We start from the raw sequence: 25,689 nt of genomic DNA, 5'->3' as shown, positions 1-25,689 counted from the left end.
GCTTCAGTTAATATTTACTTTATCCAACAAAATTATGAAAACATGATGTTCAAAAAGGGAAAGGGAAATTTGAAATGTGTACATGTGCTAGATTTTGACTTTTGGTCAAGTAGCAGTGCTGAAAGAGAAGATGCAAAGCCACAATTGTGATTTTCTGGGGTCTCGACAGAGATTCATTAATCTCAAAACAGCTGGATTCCTTGTAGTGTGACACCACATTTGCACCGCAAGTCTCAGTAAAAGCACAAAGAAGGTGTGTAAATAAAAAATCTGGAAAATCTTTTGATGGCATCGAGGAGCTTTTGTAAAATCTACTTGTGTCAGAACGATTATAGTCAAAAGGTGTTGAATTCTGAAGAAAAAGACTGAAAACATGGCTGACATCCTAAATCTGCGGGACTCCTGCGTGGCGGATCTTGATGAGGCGTCTTTGTTGCTTTGTGAAATGGGCCATCTGCGGGGCATCTACCCAGCGAGGGGTGACGTGGCCCAGCTCGGAAAGCCAAGAAAGCGTGAGCCGGATCAGCTACTGCTGCTAAGGTTACGGCTGATACAGTAAATTCATTGATTCAGTCCAAACCCCCCTGCACCGCTCAGTTGTGATGTAAATATTATCTTACGGTCCTCTCCTAAGCGATCACCTTTCTGAGGGAGATTAACATTCGAGAGGGGGCAGCTCTATTAAGAGCCCAGTGAGGGGCGGCTGTGTCTGCTGTCATCTCTCTCTGTGGCTGCCATCTTTCTCCAACCGTTTGTCTGTGCTGACGGTGAAGCACTAATGCTGTGCGTCTTACACACCACAATATGCAAAGCTGTACCCAAAATGCATTTTTGCCGTATCGGAGTGAGCGAATGCTTTTGCTGTTGTTTGTCATGGGTGGAATACAAAAGAGCGTATTCTTATTTGAGGAAAACCCTCCAGGATACTTACCTGCTGATAAATGAGTTGAGTTGGTAGCTAAAGGAAAAATTCTTCCAAAATTCTGCCACCATTTACTCAACCTCATGTCATTCCAAATATATTCCTTTAATAAAAAAGTTACTGTATGAAAGACCTTTCTATACCAAAAGGGTAAAGTTTGAAAGTTTATATACTGTATAATATGGATAGCACTTTAGAATAGGGAACACTTATCCACTATTAACTAGGACTTTTTCCTTAAATTCTTAATGTACTGTAGTTGGTAATTTAAAGTATTGGGTTGGATTAGGGATGTAGAATATGGTCATGTAGAATAAGGCATTAATATGTGCTTAATTACAACAAAAAAAATGGCTAATATTATAGAAATATGCATGCTAATAAGCAACTAGTTAAGAGAATGGAGACTGCTACCAAAATGTGTACTAAACTTTATTTGACCAAACTGTCAAGTAAACATGTTGCATGATTAATACATTTTTTATTATAAACATATCATTTCTGACAGCTAAAATAATAGTATCACATAAAGATAAATCTATTGAGTGATAATGAAAAATATTATATTAATATTATATTATTCCTTCAAGGTGTTTTCTGTTTGAGATACATATGAGAGTAATATGACTTATTTTTCAAATGGTTTCCTACAACCACTGTAACACTCTGACTTCTTGTATAAAATTTGATATTATCACTATACCCTATGAATCAGAGGATTGGAGTCATTAAGGTTTTAAAAGAATGCTGCGAAAACAGTGATATTGTAAAATGTTGTTTAAAATTATTTAAATTTATTTTTGAAAATTATTTTAAAATGTAATTTATTCCTGTGATGGCAAAGGTGAATTTTTAGCAGCCATTAGACTTTAGTCTTTAGAAATCATTCTAAAATGCTGATTTATTTATATTCTAAGTTATTATCTGTATTATCTGTACTTTTTGTGGAAACCATGATGCATTTTTTATGATTCTGTAATAAGCAGAAAGTTATCAGCATTTATAAAATTATTACAGCATTTATATCGATTATTATAGACACTTTTTGTATATTATAAATGTATTTACTGTCACCTTTGATCAGTTGAACATGTCCTTTCTGAATAAAAGTATTTTTTTTACTTTACTTTTTTTAACAAATCAATATATTAGAATGATTTTTGAAGGATAATGTGGCACTCAAGACTGGAGTAAATTCAGCTTCGCCATCACAGGAATAAACTACAGTAAATTATTATTTGTAATAATAATTCACAATATTGCTCTTTGTATTTTTATCAAATATATGCATTTGAAATGATCACGAGAGACTTAAAAAAAATTATAACATGTTTCTTAAACTGAAATACAGTTATTATTACAAAATTTAGAAAAAAAGATCAAAGCCCCTGATATACTGACTTCTTTCTAATGGTCATACATTCAAATTTTATTACATTCAAATTTACATTTGAGTTTTTCTGTTGCCTCTTGCCACAATACAAACAATGTAAGATTGAGTTTCTGGAAAATACTGCAGCACTAAGCATAAAAGTTATGAATGAATATTACCATACATCACAACTATTGTGAAGATATCACAAGCTGATCTCATTTCCTGTGCTGTTCTTTTTTCAGTTCCACAGAGAAAATAACTCTGGCATCTGATGAATTAGCTTGTGTTGGCAGGAATGTGACAGATTATACTAATGCACGGAAAGACATTCTATTGCTCAATTATCTCTAATTAACTGCTCAAATGATTCTGAATGGTTATAAATGATTTAATTCAAACAAATATGTAAACCAGCATGCAATGCTATGGTTTACATGTATTTAGATTTTGCCATTATTCCAGCCAAAGCAAACCAAAGCTGATATGAAACATTTAAAATGTAAATGCTTGATCATCACACTGGGTAATGACAAAATGTAAGGGCTCACAGGATATTTTTGCATTTAGTGATGACTTCTTTTCTAATAAGCTGTCACAGATCCATGGAGTGGCCACACTTCAATAGATTCCTCATGTGAAATAAGGAACGATTTTGCCATTCAAGTGATGGCATCTACCAGCATCATTCAGCATAATGGACTAGTTGGTTTGTTGCCTGGCTGATCACACTTACTTAATGTTTTTTGTTCCATTCAGACTCCATATTTAAAAACAAAAACAACAGATGTTTTTTTTTTGTTTGTTTTGTTTTTTTGTCATGTAACAATCAAGCCAAGAAACATGCAGGCTTAATGATCATGATTTTACAGTTTTTTTTGTGGATGGAGCCTATTTGGTGGCAGAAAATGATTTGAAAATGATTTTAAAGTTCTCCTATTATGGGTTATGATTATTCATAATTTGGCTTGATAGTCAACCAACAACAGGTTGGCATGCATGCAAGGTCAAAAAACATCAAATTGCGATCCCAATTTGTCACCGACGTAAGGGTTTCCGTTTCCTTCGTCAGGGAATGAGGCTTACATACATAACTGAGACGCTCACTGTCTTATAAAATGTGTTTATTTATACCTTATTATTATTATAACAATTTGCCCATTGATTGTGCGCTAATCGGCGGTGATTGGTCTCCTTATCTTTTCATCATGCCTGTAATGTATGATAAAGCTTTGTTTGTGAGCACAGTGCTGCTTTGTGTGCAGACATTACTGGGTTATTACTATTTTTACAGCTCCAGAAGTGGCATTTAGTGGCAATCCAAAACATTTTTCAATTTAATGCTAAATCCAGACCAACAGTCTAAGCAGGGACACCCAGACTTTCCTCATCCCAGACACTTCCTCCAGCTCTTCCGATGGAACACAGAGGCACTCCCAGGCCAGCCGAGAGACATAGTCCCTCCATTGTGTCCTAGGTCTTTCCCGGGGCCTCCTCCTGGTGAGACATGCCTGGAACACCTCCATTGGGAGGCGTCCAGGAGGCATCCGGAACAGATGCCTGGGCCACCTCAGCTGGCCTCTCTCGATGTGGAGGAGCAGCGGGACTACTCCGAGTTCCTCCCGAGTGATTGAGCTCCTCACCCTATCTCTAAGGGAGCACCCAGCCACCCTACAGAGGAAACTCGTTTTGGCCGCTTGTATCTGGGATCTCATCCTTTTGGTCATGACCCAAAGCTCATGACCATAGGTGAGAGTAGGAATGAAGATTGACAGCTTCAAGATCGAGAGCTTCGCCTTGTGGCCCAGCTCTTTCTTCACCATGACAGAACAGTACAATGCCCGCATTACTGCAGAAGCTGCACTGATCCGTCTGTCGATCTCTCATTCCATCCTTCCCTCACTCGTGAACAAGACCTCAAGATACCGATTGGGCAAACTCCCAGGAACCCTCCAGTATACTGAAGAGGGTATAGAGCTGGTCCAGTGTTCCACGTCCAGGACGAAACCTGCATTGCTCCTCTCGAAGCTGAGGTTCAACTATCGGACGAATTCTCCTCTCCAGTACCCTGGACTTTCCCAGGGAGGCTGAGGAGTGTGATCCCCCTATAGTTTGAGCACACCCTCCGGTCCCCCTTCTTAAAAAGAACCACAAGCCCGGTCTGCCAGTACAGAGGTACTGTCCCCCACGTCCACGCGATGCTGTAGAGGCGTGTCAGCCAAGACAGTCCCACAACATCCTGAGTCCTTTTCCATGGCCTCACCGAACTCCTCCCATACCCAAGTTTTTGCCTGCACAACATCTCAGGCAGCGGTCCGCTTGGCCCACCGATTCCTGTCAGCTGCCTCAGGAGTCCCACAAACTAACCAGGCCCGATAGGACTCAGCTAGATGGCATCCCTTACTTCTGGTGTCCACCAACGGGTTTGGGTTGTTGCCGCCACAACATGCAACGGAGACTTTACGGTCACAGTTACGGACGGCCACGTCGACAATAGAGGTAGAGAACATAGTCCACTCTGACTCAATGTCTCCAGCCTCCCTCGGGATCTGGTCAAAGTTATGCCGGAGACGGGAGTTGAAGATCTCCCTAACAGGGGTCTCCGCCAAACATTCCCAACAGACCCTCACGGTATGTTTGGGCCTGTCGAGTCTGTCCGGTGGGTGTTCTGGTGCCACGTGTACTGGTGGACACCCTTATGCCTGAACTTGGTGTTCATTATGGACAGACCGTGACTAGCACAGAATTCCAACAACAGAGCACCACTCTGGTTTAGATCAGGTTTAGTTCCTCCCAATTACGCTCCTCCAGGTGTCTCTAGCATCACCAACGTGAGCGTTGAAGTCCCCCAGCAGGACAATAGAGTTCCCGGTCGGAGCACTTTCCAGCACCCCTCCCAAGGACTCCAAGAAGGCCGGGTACTATACACTGCCATTCAGCCCGTAGGCACAAATGACAGTGAGAGTCCTCCCCCCAACCCGAAGGTGCAGGTAGGTGACCCTCTCGCTCACCGGGGTAAACTCCAACACATGGTGGCTAAGCTGGGGGGCTATGAGCAAGCCCACATCAGCCCGCTGCCTCTCACTGCGGGCAACACCAGAGTAGGGAAGAGTCCAACCCCTTTCGAGAAGATGGGTTCCAGAGCTCAAGCTGTGGAGGTGAGCCTGACTATCTCTAGCCAGTACCTCTCTACCTCCCGCAGGCATGGCTCCATGTCTAGCTTGGCTAACTTGTCACCTACGACCTGTTTGCCTTGGGAAACCCTACCAGGGGCATATACTGTAGCCCCAGACAACCTAGCTCCTAGGGTCATTCAGGCACTCAAACCCCTCCACCATGTTAAGGTGGTAATCCTAGGAGGGGAGTTATAAAGTTATAAAGTCATTATTATAATATTAAAACTTAAATTTGAGAAAAAAAAATCATAATTGTGAGATAAAATAGGTAAATATTATATAATATATTATAGGTTTAAATAGTAATTCATAGTATTACAGTATGCCCCCTATGAGCTGCATATATGAATATTATGCATACTTATTGTATCAAATTTACACTTTAAAATAGGGTGATCATAGCAAGTTCCATCTATATTCTATCCATTTAAATATCTGCGTTTTGCTTCAAATGGCATCTTTGATGACATTATTTTATCAAAATCCAATTTCAATTATAAAAATCTATTCCAATTCTGTCATCCCTTTCCCTCTACTTGTTAAGTGTTTTTCTGCCACTACAATGCGCACAACTTCAAGTGACTGAACTGTGAATTCTACTCCAAATTGGTCTATGGAGTCCATCTTTTGTTTTTTTTATGATATGACTTTGACATTGTGTCACACAACTCAAATGTATCTAGACATGCAGGCTTCCATGTTTTGATTTAATGGCACCACCTATGCACTGATATGTCATGTCAATTGTCTGGTAATTGCTGGCTGTGCTTTGAAAGCTCAGCAGCAAACAAGATCAAAGTTGCATTTGTTTGAACTTGAGTCTCGCTTGACCAGCATGCAGTGCTTCACTCCATAGAGGTCATCATTTACTCACTCTCATGTTGCCTGAAACCTGTGTGAGTTTCCTGATTCTGGGGAACAATATTTGAAGATTTACAATGAGCTTTCAGGCTTTAAAAATTATACAAAACATGACATAAAACGCGTACAATATTCCAAGTCAACTTAAACCATACAATAGTTTATGTGAAGTAGCAATGTGGCCTAATTTGTAAGCATATATGTTCTTTTGAATGTTCCCACCTTTTCAATAGTTTTTTAGGGTGGTTTACAAGGACACATTCATAAATCAGACTGAACAGGTTCCTGAGTAACTGACTAAATGATCCAGTCTCAGCAGTTCCTTGTGAAGTAAAATTCAGAGTGAATGATGATGTACATTTAGATTTCTAACACAAAGCTGTCATATAGTTTCAGTAGACTTGGAGCCATTCTATATTGTTCTTGACATCAGTGGCAGTTGTGGTTAATGGGACAGTAAACCAGATTCCATTTTTATGAGAGTTCATGCCCAGAGATTTCAATAATGGGTGACTGCTTATATGTGGCTTCTCAGTCTTCCTTAGAAGATGAATATTGCTTCAGGTTTTTGATTAAATAATAATAATAAAAAAGAAAACAATATGAAAACAAAAACATTTCTTTTTTTCCCTCTACAGATCAATCGTGCCCCGAGTTTTGGGACAGATCAAAAGATTGATTACGATGTGAAGAAGGGGGTTTTGCTCAACGCCCTGAAACTGCTCAACATCAGGTATGAAGCAATACTCTCTCCAGGGTCCCATTAGAAAGAGAAAGAAAGAGTTAATCAGAAATCTCACTCTCCATTCCCAGCTGTCCACCAGTCTTAAGTGTTTTAGAAAATATTGATTCCTTGATCTCCACTAAGAAGTTACTTGAAAGTCTTTGATGGGTCCTCATGCACTTGGTTTTACTACTGCTGTTCGATTTGGAAGAAGAATTTTTGGACACATAAGCCACACTTAAAAATATCTAAAGGTCACAGGTTTACATGACAAACTATCAAAACAAGTGACAACTGAGTCTGATTTTTAGAGGATGTATCAAATCATTATTATACAGGCTTTTTAACTATGGATAAATGCAACCAAGATTTGACAACCACAAAATATCCCCATACTGTTCGTAATTTTGAACAATGTATCAATTGTTTTGTGATTTGGAAACAATGTCATTTTTTTGGAACTGCTGCATTTGTGTGAGTTTAAGGAAGTGTTTTTGTTTGATTGAATCAAACCAAAGCTAAACAAATTTAAACACATAGTTTTTCTCCTCCCATGTATTTTGCAATTTTTTCACCACTGCTTAAGCCAAAATTATCCAAAAAACCCAAAACAAAACAACAAAATATATATATAAAAAAAATATATATATATATATATATATATATATATATATATATATATATATATATATATATATATATATATGAAGGTCTCATAATAATTTGCTAGTTAGCAAGTTTTGTAGTAATATGGACTATAACGGCTTGCAGTGTTCTTTACACTGCCATTGAGAAAATTTTACCAAACCTTTCATTAAAACCCTAAAAAATTATATCAACTAATAAAATACGGGCATCCGATGACCCCTGAATAGTTGACATTGAACAGTTTTTAGCAAAAATCATACCAACAAAGCGAAATATAACTTCAGAAGTTAGTAAAGAAAACATTTTTGATTTTTTCTTTACAAATAAATGCAACACAGAGCCCAATTTGAATAGGGGAGAACCAGGGCGAAAGTAACAAAACAATTTTCTCAGAGCCCTGACTATATTTGCATTCCAAGCTATGACAGCACACTCAGAATGCAAACTTTAACATATTAACAAGGTCATAGTCAGATGTATTTAATTAATCATAACTAAAACAAAAATTTAAATCTAACTTGTATTGTGTGTTACTTTCGCCCCTACTGATGGGGTTGAAAATAACAATGTACTTACATTGAAAGTGAAATTATACTGAAGTCATTCTACATTTGTACAAAATATCACCTGGTACTTAATAACCAAAAAAAAAATTCTGTCCAAAACATTCTTTTAAAATTAAGTATTTCTGAAAAATGTTACTTTTGCCCCCACTGTGTGAATGTTATTATAGATATAATAGAGCTATTGTATTTATTTTTATTATTGTCTTGTTTTTTTTTATTTTATTTTCCAGAACAGTAAAATTACAAAACTAACATTAGAGTGTGTTAATGGAGTTGTTTACAGTGTTTTAGCAGAAACTTGCAGGATGTTATGACTGAGGGGTCTGAGGCATGCAGATCCATTCGCAGGCTTTTATTTAACCAAATGCATGTTAAACACAGCAAACAGGAATATCAGAGGCAAAGCAACAACAAAATCCAAAAACAAGCAGGGGTCGGGTCAGGCAGCAAACAATTAAAAAAGTCAGGCAGAGTCAAGTCCAGAAAATATCAGAGAAAAAAAGGCAAGAACAAACAAGGGCTTATGCTGACTTCAATGCTACATGCCAGGGAAAAGCCTGCTTCAGAATATATAGTCCACAAACAGGAAGTAGTAGCATAGTAGCAGAGGAAGCGATCACAGTTCATGCAGAGGTAAGAGCTCTCCAGGGTGGAGCAGGCGGGTTGGACGCCTACCAGGACAGCTCAGACGGCACGGACCACCACCAGGGCGGTTCAGACAGAATGGAGACCTAAGAGCAAGTAGTAACCCAAGAAAGGACAAGACAAAGACAGGCAGAGCAGATGAAACTGGAATCCTCCAGGGTGCACTGGACTGGCCAGGGCAGCATACATGGGACCGGGGCCTGAAAGAAGCAGTGACAGGCAACATAGACAGAGCATTCATGGCCCTGAGGACTGAGACTTGGCTGGTTCACAGATGGCCTCCATGTGGCAGGACTGGACTGACGACCTTCACAGCTGGAGCTGGACAAGGCGAGGATTCATCAGCAAGCTCTCTGGCCATACTTGAGCTGTGGGCTTGTACTCCGTCTCCATGGCTGAGACTGGACATGCAAAGAGCTTTGCCATAACTGATACCCACTCTGGAGCTTCTACGGCAGAGGCTGACACCTCTGGAGCAGACTGGCAGACAGGGGAGGTCTCTAACGCCCTCGGAATGCCCTGGTGTCATCAAATCCAGCATCCACAATGCTTTAAATTACTGGATAGGCATCCATGGTGGCTGAGAACTGTGATTTGAGGTGCGTGGCATGACAGGGTGTTGATGCCATTTTGTGAACTGGCTCCGCTGCCAATGCCACCATTACAGGTGTCTATATGGTGTCCCCTTTCTCCACAATACCCAGCATGGACGCTGAACCCACAGGCACACACCTGACCATGGTTTGGGTGGAAAGCCGCTGGATCCTGGTTCAATGTAGCTTTCTGTTAAGCAACAACAAAATCCAAAAATAAGCAGGGGGCAGGTCAGGCAGCAAACAATTAAAAAACCAAAGTCAGGCAGAGTCAAGTCCAGAGAATATCAACAGAGAAAACAAGGCAAGAACAAATAAGGGCTTACAGTAACTTCAATGCTACATGCCTCCTTCAGAATATATAGTCTGCAAACAGGAAATAGTAGCAGAGGAAGCAATTAAAGTTCATTCAGAGTTAAGAGCTCCCTCTGCTGGCTTGGCGTAACACAGGAAGCCCTCAGTTCTTCTTTTGATTTATAAATAATATATATATATATATATATATATATATATATATATATATATTTTTTTTTATTATTTTTTTTTTTCAAGTATGTTTCTTTCTTCTGTGGCATCATTAGCTGAGATATCATGTGAATTTATAATTTAAATTACTATAAATTGTTATAAATTTAAATGGTTATGTGATGAATTGGAAGTTATAGATATAGCAAGGTGAGCAAATTAACAAAGGGCAAATTAGAGTGCAATCCCATATAAGCAGCAATGGGAGTGGAAGTTCTGCGGTTGTGCTACTGAAAAGGCACACATTAAAGCAGACAGAGTCACATAATTTCCATAATGACCAATACAATCTAGCAAGAGCACTGCAATTTAGCTTCTGTTTTTTTGTCTGGTAAATAATGGCACAAATGCCAGTAAACTGACAGCCCAAAACTTGGTAAATCTTGTTTCGTGATTCATTTAAATACTCTCTTCCCATAAAAATCATTTGAAAGAGTCAAGTTTAGTAAGGTAGTTGGTAAGTTTAGATATTGGATATAATTAGGAATGTAGAGTAAGGTCAGATAGAAAACATTTTATGTGATTAATGTGCTTACTACTAATAAATGGATAATATTTATTTTGCTATATCTAATTGTTTATTTTTTTATGTTTATTAGTGTGTTGTAGAATCCTCCAATACTCGTTAGTTTCAGTTTGTGTATTACTGTAGATATTGAGAGTAATAATATTTTTTTTCAAACTGTTTTGTATGATTGCATTTTGTTAAACATAAAGGGTGTGCTTATTTAGGTATGCCGTGTATGTTCACTTGTGCAAACCTGCATAAGTTTCTGTGATAGCTTGTGTGTGTAGTGTTGTATGTCAGGACACAGTGTTTCCTGTGATTGATTATCATAGACCTGGCCTTCAAATCCCAGGTCCACATTTTGTACTAAACATACCAGAGTGACCCAACAATGGTCCTATAGTAGGAAACAACAGCAGACAAACTCAATCCAGCAGTGGATCAGATTTCAGGATGCATTGCTGCCATTCTGTCGCAGTGATTTTCTTGGAAGTCTCCACAGACGTTTACTGTGTCCCAACTGATCCAACTGAGTTCTTACCAGTAACATATCAAGGCAACTCCTGCGTTATTTCCCCAGCAGTGGCAGGACAAAACCAATAACTCAGCGACAAGAACTCAGAAGTGTGAAAGTTGTATCAATAAAACGAGAGGGTCCCCAGTGGTTCAGGAGCCCACTGACCCAGAGTGGCCACTTACAACAGCAAATTTGAAGGGCCAGTGAGCGATGAAATCTTGAAGTGCTGAATGCTGTCAGGTCGAGTGATGTATGGAGTCTCAGAGTCTGTCAGGATTTCGGTTGGGAGTTACTTTACCGAACATTTTCTTTTATTTTATTGTTTTTTTTTTTTTTTACCCAGAGCGAGTGATAAACGACGGAATTTGGCCCAGCAGAAGGCAGAAGCACAGCGACGACTGTATGGACAGGGATCGATGAGGAAACTGACGGCTGGATCATCAGAATGGGAGAGACAACGTCATCTACTGGAGCGCAGGAAAGAAGAACTGGTGAGACCTGTTTAGCAAATAGAAAGCGACATTTCATTAGGTCATGTTTAAAGGGTTACTCCACCCCCAATTGTTTTTTTTCAGTAATTACTTACTTTCATTTTGTTCCAGACCTGTAAAATCTTTGTTTGTCTTGGAACACAATTTAAGATATTTTAGATGACTGCTAAAACATTTTCACTGTCAGCGTCCAGAAAAGTATAAAAGACATCATCAACTTAGTCCATCTGCCATCAGTGGTTCAACTGTATAAAAAATGACTGTAAAAAGAAGATTCAGATCTCAATTATTTTGTTTTATTTCTCCATCAACAGAAATACGTGTTCTGGAGGCGTGGAGTTGCTTTTGATAGTTATGCATTACAATATTTTGTTACTTTATTGAAAAGTATCTAATTGCATTACTTACTTACTGATAGTATGCAAATTCTTTGTTGATTATCAGATTTCATGATACCTTTCACACAGTCAAAGCATTCAGTACCAAAAACAGCAAAGCAACCCCAAAACATCTTTAAACCTCCATCATGTTTGACTGCAGGGCCTGTGTACTTTTCTGTGAAGGCCTAATTTCTTTTTCTGTATACAGTGCCATGATGTCTTTAAGGCTCTACTTTTGTCTCATCTGTTTAAAGAAGCATTGTAGTTTTATCTCAAGTTTTGGCAAACCCCAGTCTTGCTGTTTTATGCCTTTGTTTCAGCAGTGGTGTCCTCCTCGGTCTCCTACCATAGTGTCACTTTTCATTCAGATGATAACGGATTGTGCGAACTGCCACTGTTGTTCCCTGTGACTGCAGATTAGATTTTATTTGTTTTGAAGTTAATTAGGGTTCTTTATCCACCATTTGAACAATCCTTTGTTGTATTTTTTCTTTAATTTGGCTCTTCTGTCCACATCCAGGGAGGTTAGCTACAGTGCCATGGGTTGCAAACCTCTTGATGATATTGTGTACAATGGACACAGGAACATTAGGATCATTGGAAATGGATTTATAGTCTTGAGACAGGGTTCAAAAACTATTGTCCATGTTTTTCCACAATTTTTTTTCTCTCAAATGCATTTTTGAGTTATGTATGATTTTTTTTATCAAGTTTGACTTTTATTATTCATTTTTGAATTGTTTTTTATTATATAAGTATTAATATAATGCTATTTATGAATACTTCATATATTTTTATTATTTTATTATATAATAGTAATTATATATTTTTATTATTTTCCTTTCTGTTAATACATATATGCGCTATTTGTAAGCAGCCACACTGCATTTGCTTGGGCAATACAATTGTTGAATTTTTGTCATTCCCATAAAGCACACTTTAGTTTAATAAATAGGAAAACTAAATAACTTGCACTGCATATTTGAAAAAGTAACCCACCACTGATAAAAAATGTTAGAACTCCAAAACCAAAAAGACAAAAGTTATTGCAATATTCGTATTTTGCGTATGTACAGAAAAGCACGTTTTCAGTAAGTAGAAGGTGCTTTGTGCACCAGTTCTTGATTGGTCTTTCGATCAACTTTTTATTATATGAAGAAATGAATGAGGTTGAAATGACTGCAGGTAGGTGGTATTTTCAAAGGGCAAATCTAGACGCAAAAGAAGAGTGAGATTTGGGGATTGGGGGCTGAGCGAATATGCCTGTACCAGCATTTAGCAGAGATCAGTGACTATTATAGAAGACACCCTGCTGCGCCACTGCAAATTGACCAGCTGACCTTTCCACAATTATAGTTTTTGATGTATTAAAATGGTACAGTGGGAGTTAAATCTATATGAATTATGAATGGGCCCGGTGTATTAACAAGTGTAGAGGAGAGGCTGTTATTCGCACCACTAACTCTCAGACTTCATTAAGGTGCCTCATAATATGGGAAACGAGTCATTCGGTGCTATTGTTGTTGGGTTTTGTGTGGCTAAATTACACTGCAGTATAGCACTAACAGAAACAGGCTTTTTTCTTTGTTGTTCTACCTGCTTCTACCTTGTGTTGTGTTTTCAGAAAGAAAGACTGGCTCAAGTCCGCAAGCAGGTCTCCAGGGATGAGCACGAAAAGCGGCACCTGGGGAACTACAGGTAGGGAAGCCGCTTTGACGATTGTTATCCTGTAAGAATGCCCGCTTACACCTGTGGGGTCTCTTGTGGCTTGGTTTGGAATGTGACAGTATGAAACAATTTCTTAGGCTCTCATGTGAGGACAAAACAAGGACAAGAGTTGTTTCTTGAACTTGAAATATTCTGCCTTCGTAGGCAGAAAAGGGTTATAACAAAGCACCAAAGCATGTTCGAATCCAGTGTTTGGGTAATATTCTGTTTATTAATATACATGAAAACATTACATTTGTGGTTCATTCCTGTAAAATAAATAAATAAATAAATACATAATTTTTTACAGAATGTCATTCAGTGTAAAAGTAGTTCAAATAACAATAAAAATATCAGATCATATCAGATCATTAAGAATAATTAGATGTCATTAATAGATTCTATTTAAGGAAGACAGTTTAGCCCCCCCAAACCTAATTAATTGTAATGTTAAATCTTTACCAATCTTTGACACTATTCTTCAAACCAGTAGATTTAGCCCATTTGTCATTGAGAATTATTATTATTATTTATAAATTAAAATATATAAAATGTAGTATGATGACTTTTTATATTATCTGTTTTAATAAATACAGGCCTTAATAAGTAGGTTGTTTTATTTTTACATAAATATATCTGTTATGCTAAATGATAATGGAAAATATTTTTACCCATATTGTCCCATTTTAGTTTTACAAAGGTTATTTGAAGCATTAAAGCAGACACTTTACTTGCATGTAATACACTTTCTATGTATACATTTTTATTAGATATGGACACCAAAATGGTGTCAAAATGAATTATAGACAACAATTGTAGTTAAATAAAAATTTATTTGCAGAATATATTTTCTACCTCACTCATGACTGCCAATTTGAGACCGTTGGTCTAGAAGGACCAAAAGTTGTCAGTATTTTTATCTATAACTGTCAGAGATTGCTTGCTTCAGAACATTAAATGACTCCAGGTTACTACTTTAATGACTACTAATGTTTTGTAAAGATGCCAAATGCGTCAGCAGCCAAATGCCTCAACTTTTATTACTTTTGTAATTTGTTACATTCAAATGCAGACTAAGATCTGCCACATAAAGACCTGCCATTAAGACTTGATTAACCTGAACTCTTTACGCAAGCATCTTAACTAACCTTTTGTATTTACTATAGAAGCTCTGACAGTGGCTTCTTCATAGAGAAATGTAGCAGCATTTAGCATCTTGCTGTGATTTTTTACTCAGAAAAAAAATGCAGTCACTTTGTAATTGCAACAAATCGCTTCTTAATATGGAGCCTCCACGTCAGAGCCTCAGAGGAGGAATACGAAACGAATGCCTCTTCCTAAATAGGTCATTTTATGCCTATGTCTGTAACTGCTGTTCTGTTCAACTCTAAATAAAAACACCCCAAAAGATGCTGAAACATGAAAAAAAAGTGTTTGAGGTTTGTGGGTCAGACCCAGATTTTAACATGTGCCATATGCTGAAGACTAAGCCCACTTACTCTTACTAGATTACTTCTCCCACATAAGTTTGTCCATCATGCTTGTAGCTCTTAATGGATTTGGGGCGGTTTATCGTCTGATCTGAACATTTACATTTACTTGAGCTTTTGATTATGTTGAAGCCGAAATCCAAAAGAGCCATTTTAAATGTCACACGCCAAGTGAGTTTTAGATTATCAGGCTGAAATATAGTTCTCGCTTCACCTTGACTTTTTATTTAGATTGAGGTGCCACCATTATTTTGGTCAGTGCTTCTCAAATGTTGGGTCAGACTGAATGCAAAATAACAAATTCACTACATAGTGAAGTTATGATACCAAAATAAATGCTATTACACTGTTTTCTGGAATACTTTATGCTGGTTGGTCAAATGCTGCATTCTGCATTTTAATATTCTTAATTTATTTATTTGGTAAGTTTTCAATATAATAAGCAGTATAATTCTTGCATTCTGACAATAATTATTTTTAAATAAACCAATTCTGGATGGTAAAAGTTCATCTTGACTCTACATTATGGCTTAGATTATCAACTTTTAATGGGAGGCAAAATACTTTCCACACATTTTGTTGTTGATGTCAAGTGGCTATCCAGTCAAATAGATTTGTCATATTTTAAATAGCTAATACTAATACAATATTTATCACAGTATCTGTTTAATCCAAACCTGTAAAACACACTGCTAATGTTATTTATACAACATTAACTAACAATGAAAAATATTTATGAAAAATGTATTAATATTAGTTAAATGGTTAATTCCCCCCAAAATAATTAATCATTAATTGCTGACCTTCATGCCATTCCAAACCAAACCTTCACTCGTTATATGAACACAAATTTAGTTATTTTTATAACTTAAAATTCCCTGCAGTTAAAAAACATTTAGTACATTATATTATTTCAAAAGTTGTATCTGGTAATGTTATTTAATAGACCTGTGTTCTTATGAGCTAATGTTTCTAAAGATTAATACATACTATAAAAATATATTGCTCAAATGTACAGAGTTCCCAATAATGTTAATACATTTCAGGGTTTCGTTTGCATAATTTTATCATAGCAGGTCGTCATCTCATGTCCTGAACCTTAGCCAGTTGCTGGTTTTGATTATATCCCAGACCCAATATGGTGCTGATCTGAAGATCCATCACACAGATATAGACAAAGGTTTAGACGTCTCTGACTTTTGTTTAGTCTTAACGTCTAATATAAAGACAAGTTTATTAATCAAAGTATATACACAGCATTAGGGGACAAATGCATGTGTGAAAAGAACGATTGAGGTTTGTTTAAGTGATTAGAAAAGCAGGCAGACCAGGCTGTTAAATCAGATAATCAGATAAAACTCTCTCTCTCCCCCTCTCTCCATACAGATGTATTTACCCCCCAGATGACAAGCTGCTCTTGGAGAAATATGAGAGTCTCCTTTCAGCTGCATTTCAGACATTCCTTGCTGGGCGAGCAGCTTCACTTCAAAAGGAAATGAATAATCCACTGAAACGAATGAAGGCATGTACCTGAGACGCAACTGAACAATCTTTTGCTCTTTTTCCTTCTTTCTCTCCCCTCACTGCTGCTTTTTCTACTCGCTCTTTTGCATTTAAAATAAGAAATGTTGAAGTGTATTTTACTTCCTAACTCTTGTTGTGGCCATCTGGTTTTCATTAGGGCAGTTTAAGGCAGCCATCCACATTGCTCATTCATAGGGTTAGGGATTTAAACAAACCGTTTGAGCTATGGACATGAATAATACCACGTGGCTTGTTAAACAGAGGTTGCTATTACTATAGGCTCAGAGACTTTTTCAAACTTGCTACTTTTGGAAACGTAGTTGGCGACATTACCGCTTTTTAAAAAAATTGTCAACTGCAATTTATGTGGTACAAAAACAGTGACGATCTATAGAAAGCCTCAGTGAAAAACAAACATAGAAGCATTTAAATAAAATGTAAAATAAGAATAAAGTTGGTCTGTGAAGCTTATATAAATAAACTGTTATAAAATATATCTCCAACAAATGATAAGCGGTGGAAGCTGCATGGAGTTTCGACCATGCTGAAATGAAAATTATTTATGTGGATTAGCTCTTGAAAACCTACTTTGTTTTTCTTTTAAATGCATTGGGTGCCATTTATTTTGTATGGATATATGCATATTTTCAATCATTCATACAAATCATTAATTTTACCATAGTAAATAAAAGAAGGGTGACATTGTTATTGTTGTAATACCTAATGTGTAATATGTAATGCTTTAAAAGCTTCATTAGCTTTATATACAAATTTTCCTACTGCATATCTGCAGTTTTTTCTTTTTTGTTTTTACAAAAGCCTCTGTTTTAAGATTCTATTCGGCTGGAGTTCATTATTGTGCTGCGCAACCTCCCCGAAACCTCTGGATGTTCATTTTACAGGGATTTTCAAGGCCGGATCTGTGTACCCATGCATATGAATGTGGCATATTGTTGGAAAGGTTTCGTCCTCATAGCTCACATTGATGGAATCTGAAATCTGACTTTGGAGTGGGGTTGCGCATGAGTTTGAATGGAGATGGTTGTTAGGCAGGTTGTAGTTTTGAGCCGTGAGCCGTCTGCTGATATGGCAGGGGAGCGCATGAGCCGTTTCCTATGGCGCTGGTGTCTGGCTTATTTGGGAAAGATTCAAAAGCCAGAGTTTGTGCCATTACCATGTGGTCTTTGACCTTCCTGTCTGTCAGTTTGTTAATGTCGCTTCAGTTTTTTAGCAACCCTGAGCTTTTAACATTAGTCTAGGCCTGTCTACCCCTCACAGATTTACAAAGAGTTGGCAAAGTTACTCAAAATAAGTCATTACTAATTGCTAATTACTTTTCTAGGGGAATTATTTACTAATTATTCTGTCGAAACAGTAATCACATTACTCTTCACCGTTGCTGCCAAAATGGCTTTTTCAACAATCACCTGGATTACAATCACTGGCCAAATTTACATGTTAAATTACATATTTGATGTTTGGAAAGCTGACCTACTACATCATGTGTGAGTAAAAGTAAGATAGCAGAATAAATACTATTACAACTAAACACTAGGAAAACGACCAACAAGATTAAACTGCAGGGAAACTCTGTGTAGCACTTGTCACTTTGTATATTCTTAAAGGGATAGTTTATTAAAAAATGAAAATTACCCCATGAATTACTCAGCCCCAAGCCATCCTGGGTGTGTAAGACTCTCTTCTTTCAGACAAAAACAACTGGATCTTTAAAAAAATATCTGTTTTTTTCAAACTTAGTGAATAGTGGTCAGAATTTCGAAGCAAAATAAACACTCACAAACCCTTTTGAAGTGAAATAAGCATACACATTTAGTTTGGATTGCTCTTCAGCTGTCACAATGTAATGCAGTTGGTGCAAAAAGGCTGTTTTTGAAAGATACGGCAGCACTATACTGGACCTGAAAGAAAGCTCACAGCTCGCAGCAAAGCACAGTTACTCATTTCACATGCAAAGACGCATTTACATCTTAAAAGCACAGCATCAAAAAAAAGGTCTGGTTAATGCCAAGGGTCACAGAGAGGGTGAAAAACTTAACAATGTCAAAAATTCATATTTGTAGTATTGTTAAGTGATATTGTATAAAACATTTGTGGGAACAGGTCCGCTGATGATAAGTTAGGTTTATATAATATTATTTTTAATTTATTACTTTTAATTACAAAAAACATCAGATATCAGGATTTAAAATGTTAAGTTACCAGTTTACAGTGCTTTTACAATGCACATTGTTTCAAAGCAGCTTTACAGTATTAAACAGGGAAATAGTGTCTTATAATAATAATGATGTCCTAAATACTTAATATATAATAAACAATAAATTGTAGTGTCATAAATGCATATATCTGACACTGAATTTTCTAGTTTTTTGTAGATAAATACATGGCATACATAAATACTTAGGATAGCTTACTTAAAATAAAAGTGGAAATAAACTATACAATTCATATTGATTACGCCACAATGTCTTTTTATTGCAATTTTATATATAAATGTTTTGTGTAAAGATTTATTTAATAATATATATTCTAAAAAATATATATCATTTGTGTTTTGAAAATAAACAAAAGTCTTAGGATGATTAGTAAATGTAAAAATAAGTAGTTTAACTTATAATAAATAATACATAATAAATTATTATTTGCATTTTAAAAAAATATCTAAAAAAAAGAAATCATATTTCTTTTTATTTAACCTCAGTAAATTTCTCTAGTGGTTATGTTTTTGCATTGAATGTGACCAGATGGTTAATCCATGCAGAAAATAACATTTTATGTTAATACCAACATTTCTTCTGTACATCAGTCAATGTAATGTATTTGTTTGAATTTTGTTTTGCGATACCTCTAGAATACATAGCAAGCTGTGAATAGATGTGAAGAGAAGCTGCGACAGGAGAGAACATGGCTCTGTTGTTTACTTGCTTTCCACATCTGCAGCATGCACTGGGTAAAACATTAACAATGAGAAGTTCCAGCACCTGATTGCCACTTATTGTAACGTGCGATAACAAAATGAAATCTCTTGTTGGAAATGCGTCCTCTGTATTAGACACACACCTGTCACAAAAATGTTCTTATGTCCTTATGTCTGTGCCCCGACACACAAAATTATCCTAAAATCGACTTTGCGAGTTTGGCGCCCAAATCAAAGCAATGAAAACAAATTTCATAACAATCTAACTGTAGCAAACACTGGCAAATATTGACTTGTCACCTGCAGTCAAAGTGTGAGGTTTTTTCTGCCTTTTTTTCTCTTCACTGACTGCCTAAACAATGAGACTTACTGTGTGTTTGGGGAAAAATGGAAGGCGGCGATGAGCAAAAGAACAGATTTTAATGCACTTAAAATCTCTCTCCATCTGAGCCAGAACAACAGATCAATGCCTGGATTATTGAGTTACAGCTGGGATAATGTTTCTGCTTGAAAAGCATGCGACATTTGTAATGGAGAAACATCAGAGTCCGTGAAACACACATCTTACGGTTTTGAGGGAAAAAAGAAAATATGTTGAAGCAAATTTAAAACAATATTGATTAAATTCTTGAGACTACGATGATTCAATCTTCACCCAAATACATTTAGTGCTTGTTTTACGACTGCTCTTCTGCTCTTTTCTTATCTGAAGTACTGTCATTAGTCCAATCTCTGTTTTGAAGGCTGCTACATTTATTTGTACGATCCAGCTGACAAACATTAAGGCATTTTGTTTGCACTAGAATTTAATTTGGATTATCAGTCTAATAATATCCGTAAAAGTGAAATTACTGAAATATTATTAATATTAAAAGTTAAATGTAATATATATATATCCTATAGATTTTTAAAAAAAATCTATAGGATAGGTAAAAAGTGATTAAAACTGTTCTGTTATAAATTAAACATAAATTAGATTGGCATTTAAGCAGTGTTAATAGTTGAAAAAAAAATATAGTATTTATGACTACATCAATGACTCAAATTATGATCAAATACATCAGTTAGGTGGAATCAAGTGAACATTAGATGATAAGAAAAAAGGTGACACAACCTAAAAAGCTAAACAAACACATCTTGTCCATAAGCATTAAAGTACGCCATGGCAATATTAAAAGACCTGCTTGAGCCACCTCCAAAAGAAAAATTGCAATGTCTTATGAGTCGAAAAAGCAATTTTCAAGATATTTTAAGTCCACTATTGTACGTAACAATTGTTTCAGACTACTTTCAGTCTGTACAGGCTGTTCTGTCCCATCAAATTCATCCCAATAGGAGAGTGCAAGCTGAGTTTCAGGAAGACTCGACTAAACTCCAGGGGATCATAAAGGAATCTGCAGGAAGCTCAAGCAGCAGTCAGAGTGAATGTGCCACTGTTGTGGAAGTGAAATACATAATTTAAAGATCGCTGGAATCATTGCCATTTTTATTATAACACGTTTTATACTATAATTGGAATCTGTATTATTAATTATACTGAATCATACTGATAATGAGTTTTACAGTGTTCAAATTAGCTGGTGTTGTATTGTCTGCGATTCTTAAAATATAATGGAAAAAGAATTGGTCGTGTGTAATTTGTAATACCAAGAAATTGTAATTTTGGAGTCTTTATGAACGCTTTTCTCATGTGAACTGTGCACTGACCCCATACTTCAAAGTCAACAACAGAGTGCTTTATTTGAAAGAACTGACAAGAAGAAATTCTACATAGATTATGATGTGCTAAACTCAAAGTGTGGTTCAGATGCAGTGACTTGTAAGAAGGAATGAGGTTGATTCATATTCCAGATGGATTCCTGAACTTGTTCTAAACATATGGCTTTGATTTATGCCAAGAAATTGTTTAGGTGTCATGCAGCATACTGTTTTGATTTAGATTCCTCCCCCCAAAATTACTCATAGTTTAGACAAGATAATAATGTGCTTAAAATGTTTTGGAATTAAGAGACCTCACTAAAATTACATTATTGTTTTTGATTTTGTTTTGAGTGAGTTGGCATATGTCAAGAAAAGAGCTAAAATAATTATATGCTTATAATATGCTACTTTTAAGGTGATATATTAATTATTTGGTCAATTATTAAATAGATACATTTAAATAATAAAAGAAATTATATAATATATAATACATATATAAACTGATTCATGGAAATGTACTGAACTTGTACTTCACATATTTCCTTTTGATATGCAGTAAAATTAGCAAAGAGAAATTTAGTGAACTTGTACTTCACATATTTCCTTTTGATATGCAGTAAAATTACATGTGAAGTGTAAAAATGTATTCATTTAAGTGCATATCCACACAAAAGGGTTAAAAAAGGTTGTTTGTGTTTTGTTCTGCAGGAGGAAGATATCCTAGACCTCCTGGAGCAGTGTGAACTGGATGATGAGAAACTAATGGGAAAAACCTCCAAACAAAAAGGACCTAAGGTATATAGTAAAAGATATAAGGTATATATACTGTAAATGCAAACTATTGCCATCATAATTAGTGTCTTAGCGTTAACATGTTTTCTAATTTAACGGCGCAAAAAACATTTAATACAGTTAAATAACACTTAAGTTACACTCGAAACGGATTTTATTTTTTTGTTTAGACACAGAACAGTCAACACCAAACAGAACATCTCAGTGAAAGGCCCTAGTCAACAAGTGCACAGGTGCATGTGCAAGGAGCATCAGTAGAACAACACTGAACTGTGGCTAGATGAGATGTCAGGCCATATGTCATTAAAAACAAATTTTCCTGTTCTGTCATGCTCTAAAGCCTGTTTTTATTTTACATTAAAGCATAAATTAAAGTCATGTTCAGCAGTAATAGCAGCCAACATAACTTAATAAACCAGCTGCTTCTCATGATAGGTCTGTCTTGAAAGTTTACTTCACAATTATTGGGCCTTTGCCTTCATAACCACAACAAAAATGTTTTTAAAAATGTATCTTTTATTTCTGAGGTGAATTATGAACCAGGCATGACATTCCATGATTAATTTTCATGAGATGCCCTTATAGAGATGTTACAGACAGTTACAGACACTGTATGACATGAAATAATATTAATTGGTTCACTTTCGACTTAGCAGTATGTAGGTTTCATTTCAGCAGTATCTGCTCTGAAGCATTGAAACACTGTGCCATTACAGGGCCATTTGGAATTATTTGACAGGACAGAAATCAAGCACCTAAGCTGTCACAAACGGTTCCTCTTAATAGCAGGATCTCTCTAAATTCTTTCAAAAGTCAGCTGGAGATTATGTCCACAGTGTTAATTTAGACAGACCTTTGAGTTAAATTGGAGTTGAAAAGGTGAAATTAGTGCATTCAGAAGGCTAATAGTCAGTACTTCCCAAGTGTCGGACAGATATTCGATTCCTCGTTCAATACTTCTTGAAGGACATAACAGATTAGTTCCCCTGACATGCAGTGTGTGTGTGTTTCAGTCCAAATGAACATGTTTCTGCAGTGACATTAATCAAGACTTGGTGCGTCAGGCATGTATCACTGCCTCCCTTCCGTTCTGCCGTCAGTGGCAAGCGTTAATTGGAGCTCAAGAACTGACATCTTTCTAGGATCTTCTCTCATCATCTGTCCCTGCGGGTGTGTTTATGTGATTGTTTGTCTGTAGGTCCTGTCATCCATGCCTGAGAGCAGCCCGACGCCCAGAGGGCACAGGGAGCCTGAGGAGTCTTCGGCCAGCTGCAGCGACAGCAGCTCTGGTTCCGACGCTGACGGAGAAGATGAGAGCAGCAGCATCACGCAAGAGAAAGTCAATCGTCCAGAACGCTCCAGTGAGTTCTTTCCCTGGGCCCATAAAAGAAAGGGGTCTGGGTGTTGGTACTTTTTTTCTCAAAAATTATTCCAGTGCCCAATCTGGAAGAAAGATGTTCAGTAGATTGTAAAGTTTTACTTACTAATGTTGGGGCCAAAAAAAAATTGTTATGTTTTCAAATCTAGAGTACGATTTCGACAATGAGTAGGTCCTGACATGTGTTGTCTAACACCAGTGGAGTTCAGAATGTCTAAGAATGTTAATTCTTATGCATCTTTTCATTATAACATGGATATTAAAATCGGCAAGAATTAAGACTTTATCCGCAGCCAGTACTAAATCAGTTAGAAAATCAGCAAATTCCAGATATTCAAATGATTGTATCTCGACTAAATATTGTTCTATTGTCCCAATATAAAGTGGTCCAGAGTCACAATGTTGCAAAAAAACTGTAAAACCTTTTTTTTACAATAATACAAAAAGTATTTTAAAAACAAAATTGTAAAAATTAATGCAGAAATCTTGAACAATTTTGAAAATCCATCTTAATTTTGAAAAAAAAACCTATCACAAACATTTTGATGCAGCTGTCAGAAGTAGAAACACTTAATAGGATAGAAAACTTGAATAATTGTAATGGGAGTTATTTAGTTTTGTTTTGCATCAGTGTTGATGTTTTGAGAACTTTTCTTGGCGTAGAAATGACCTTACTACTGGACCTCTGACGTTATCTGTTCCTACTTCGTGACCAGCCAGTTTTAAGGGTCTGTTCAGTGGAAAAGCTATTTATCACCTGGGACCTGGGACTATTAGGGTAGACTGGGAGGTTCTGGGACGTTCTGCTGCTGAACCGCTTTTATAGGTGCTATCTGTCCCTCGATGATTTCCAGATGACTGCAAGAGCTGCTTATGGCTTAAACTTTTAAGCAGTCTTTTGTCTAGCCAGACGCATTAAATCTTCAGTGCCGTTTGCAGAGCCTGAGCTAAATTACAGATGTAAATCTACTATAATGCATTTGTTTACCTAATTAATACATGAAACAGAGAAAATCCATCTTTTTTAATTAGGGTCACAGTATTCGCTGGCCTAGTGCAGTGGCTCTTAATTTGACTGGCTGACTGCAGCAGGTGATGTCATGAGAGGTCCCTTGGCTCTCATGCGCTGCAGCTTTAATGAGCTTTTCTGATGTTTCAGTCTGCTGGTTTAAAGGGAGACTGGACGCTCAGCTTGAGGAAAGCACAGGTTGGGGAGAAGTTCAGAAGAGTACTTCTGGCGTACCTTGAAAACTGTGCAAACAAGCCTCGAAAAATGTTTGTTTTAAAATATAGGAGTTTTTTTGGAAGCAGAGTGTTCCTTTGGGGTCCAGCATCCTGTGCATGGTCTTTTTATACATGTGTATATATAACTGTAACTATTTAACTGTACTAATTTGCTTAGTTTTTTTGACTATTCCTCTATGTGATGTTTTTCACAAATATGGTTAAAAAAGGCTTGAGTTTTTACGTAAATTGAAGAAATATCTAAAAACATTTTAAAACTATATAATTCAGTCAAGAGACTCTAGATTACTGATAGGTTGTTAACGTAACTAATGATACAGAGGGTTCAACAACTTAGCACAAGTTGATTGGTTCATTCTGCATATGCAGTGAGCTTGCTACTTTGCATTTATATGGCTGGCTAGAATTCACTTAAGATTCCTGTAGCGCGCTTTCAGACTTTCTCTGAAACCCTCCATCCTTCCCTGCTTCACCTGTATAGATCTGCTGCAGGTTATTTTTCATATGCTATTTGTGCAGCAGCAGTATTTCATAAATACTCATGGCACTGTATCAACATATGCATTGCCAGTAGCAAGTTCCTGTACTTGCTTGCAGCAGCAACAACGATAATCTACAACTACAGCAATATCCAACAGCAGCAGAAATTCAGCAGCAGCATAGCAGATCTGTTTCACCTAATCCAAATACATTAACATTGTCATATCCATCAGCATGCCAAAATCATCCGAGAGTTGTTATGATTGATTTATAAATTTTTTTGCTATAAACAATTAACAAACCAATTTAAATTGCATTACAATGTTTAAGCCAAGATTAAATAACTACAATGTAAGCGATTTAATTGCACTAAAAGAGTAAAAATGTTCTTGCTTAACTTGAGTTTCACGGTTTTATCTAATATTTTAACGGGAGGAAAATCATGTACAGGCTTGTCCAGAAAATGTGGGACACAGCTAAATATAATGTTTCTGGTAATTAACATAATT

The 25,689-nt window shown here is 36.6% G+C and overlaps 1 protein-coding gene across 2 annotated transcripts in view; it reads left to right on the top strand.

Moving 5' to 3' along the window:
- ttll7 (tubulin tyrosine ligase-like family, member 7) overlaps window positions 1-25,689 on the top strand; it is a 74,818-nt gene that overhangs the window by 30,294 nt on the left and 18,835 nt on the right. For both annotated transcript variants that reach the window (XM_043251835.1, XM_043251834.1), the window contains exons 10-15: window positions 6,970-7,064; window positions 11,401-11,548; window positions 13,553-13,626; window positions 16,512-16,647; window positions 21,994-22,080; window positions 23,276-23,438. In XM_043251835.1, the coding sequence (XP_043107770.1) occupies window positions 6,970-7,064; window positions 11,401-11,548; window positions 13,553-13,626; window positions 16,512-16,647; window positions 21,994-22,080; window positions 23,276-23,438 (703 nt within the window). The remainder of the gene's footprint in view (window positions 1-6,969; window positions 7,065-11,400; window positions 11,549-13,552; window positions 13,627-16,511; window positions 16,648-21,993; window positions 22,081-23,275; window positions 23,439-25,689) is intronic.

Source organism: Puntigrus tetrazona, chromosome 11, assembly GCF_018831695.1.
Source record: "Puntigrus tetrazona isolate hp1 chromosome 11, ASM1883169v1, whole genome shotgun sequence".
Taxonomy (NCBI): Eukaryota; Metazoa; Chordata; class Actinopteri; order Cypriniformes; family Cyprinidae; genus Puntigrus; species Puntigrus tetrazona.
This window is presented reverse-complemented; position numbering and strand designations above follow the sequence as displayed.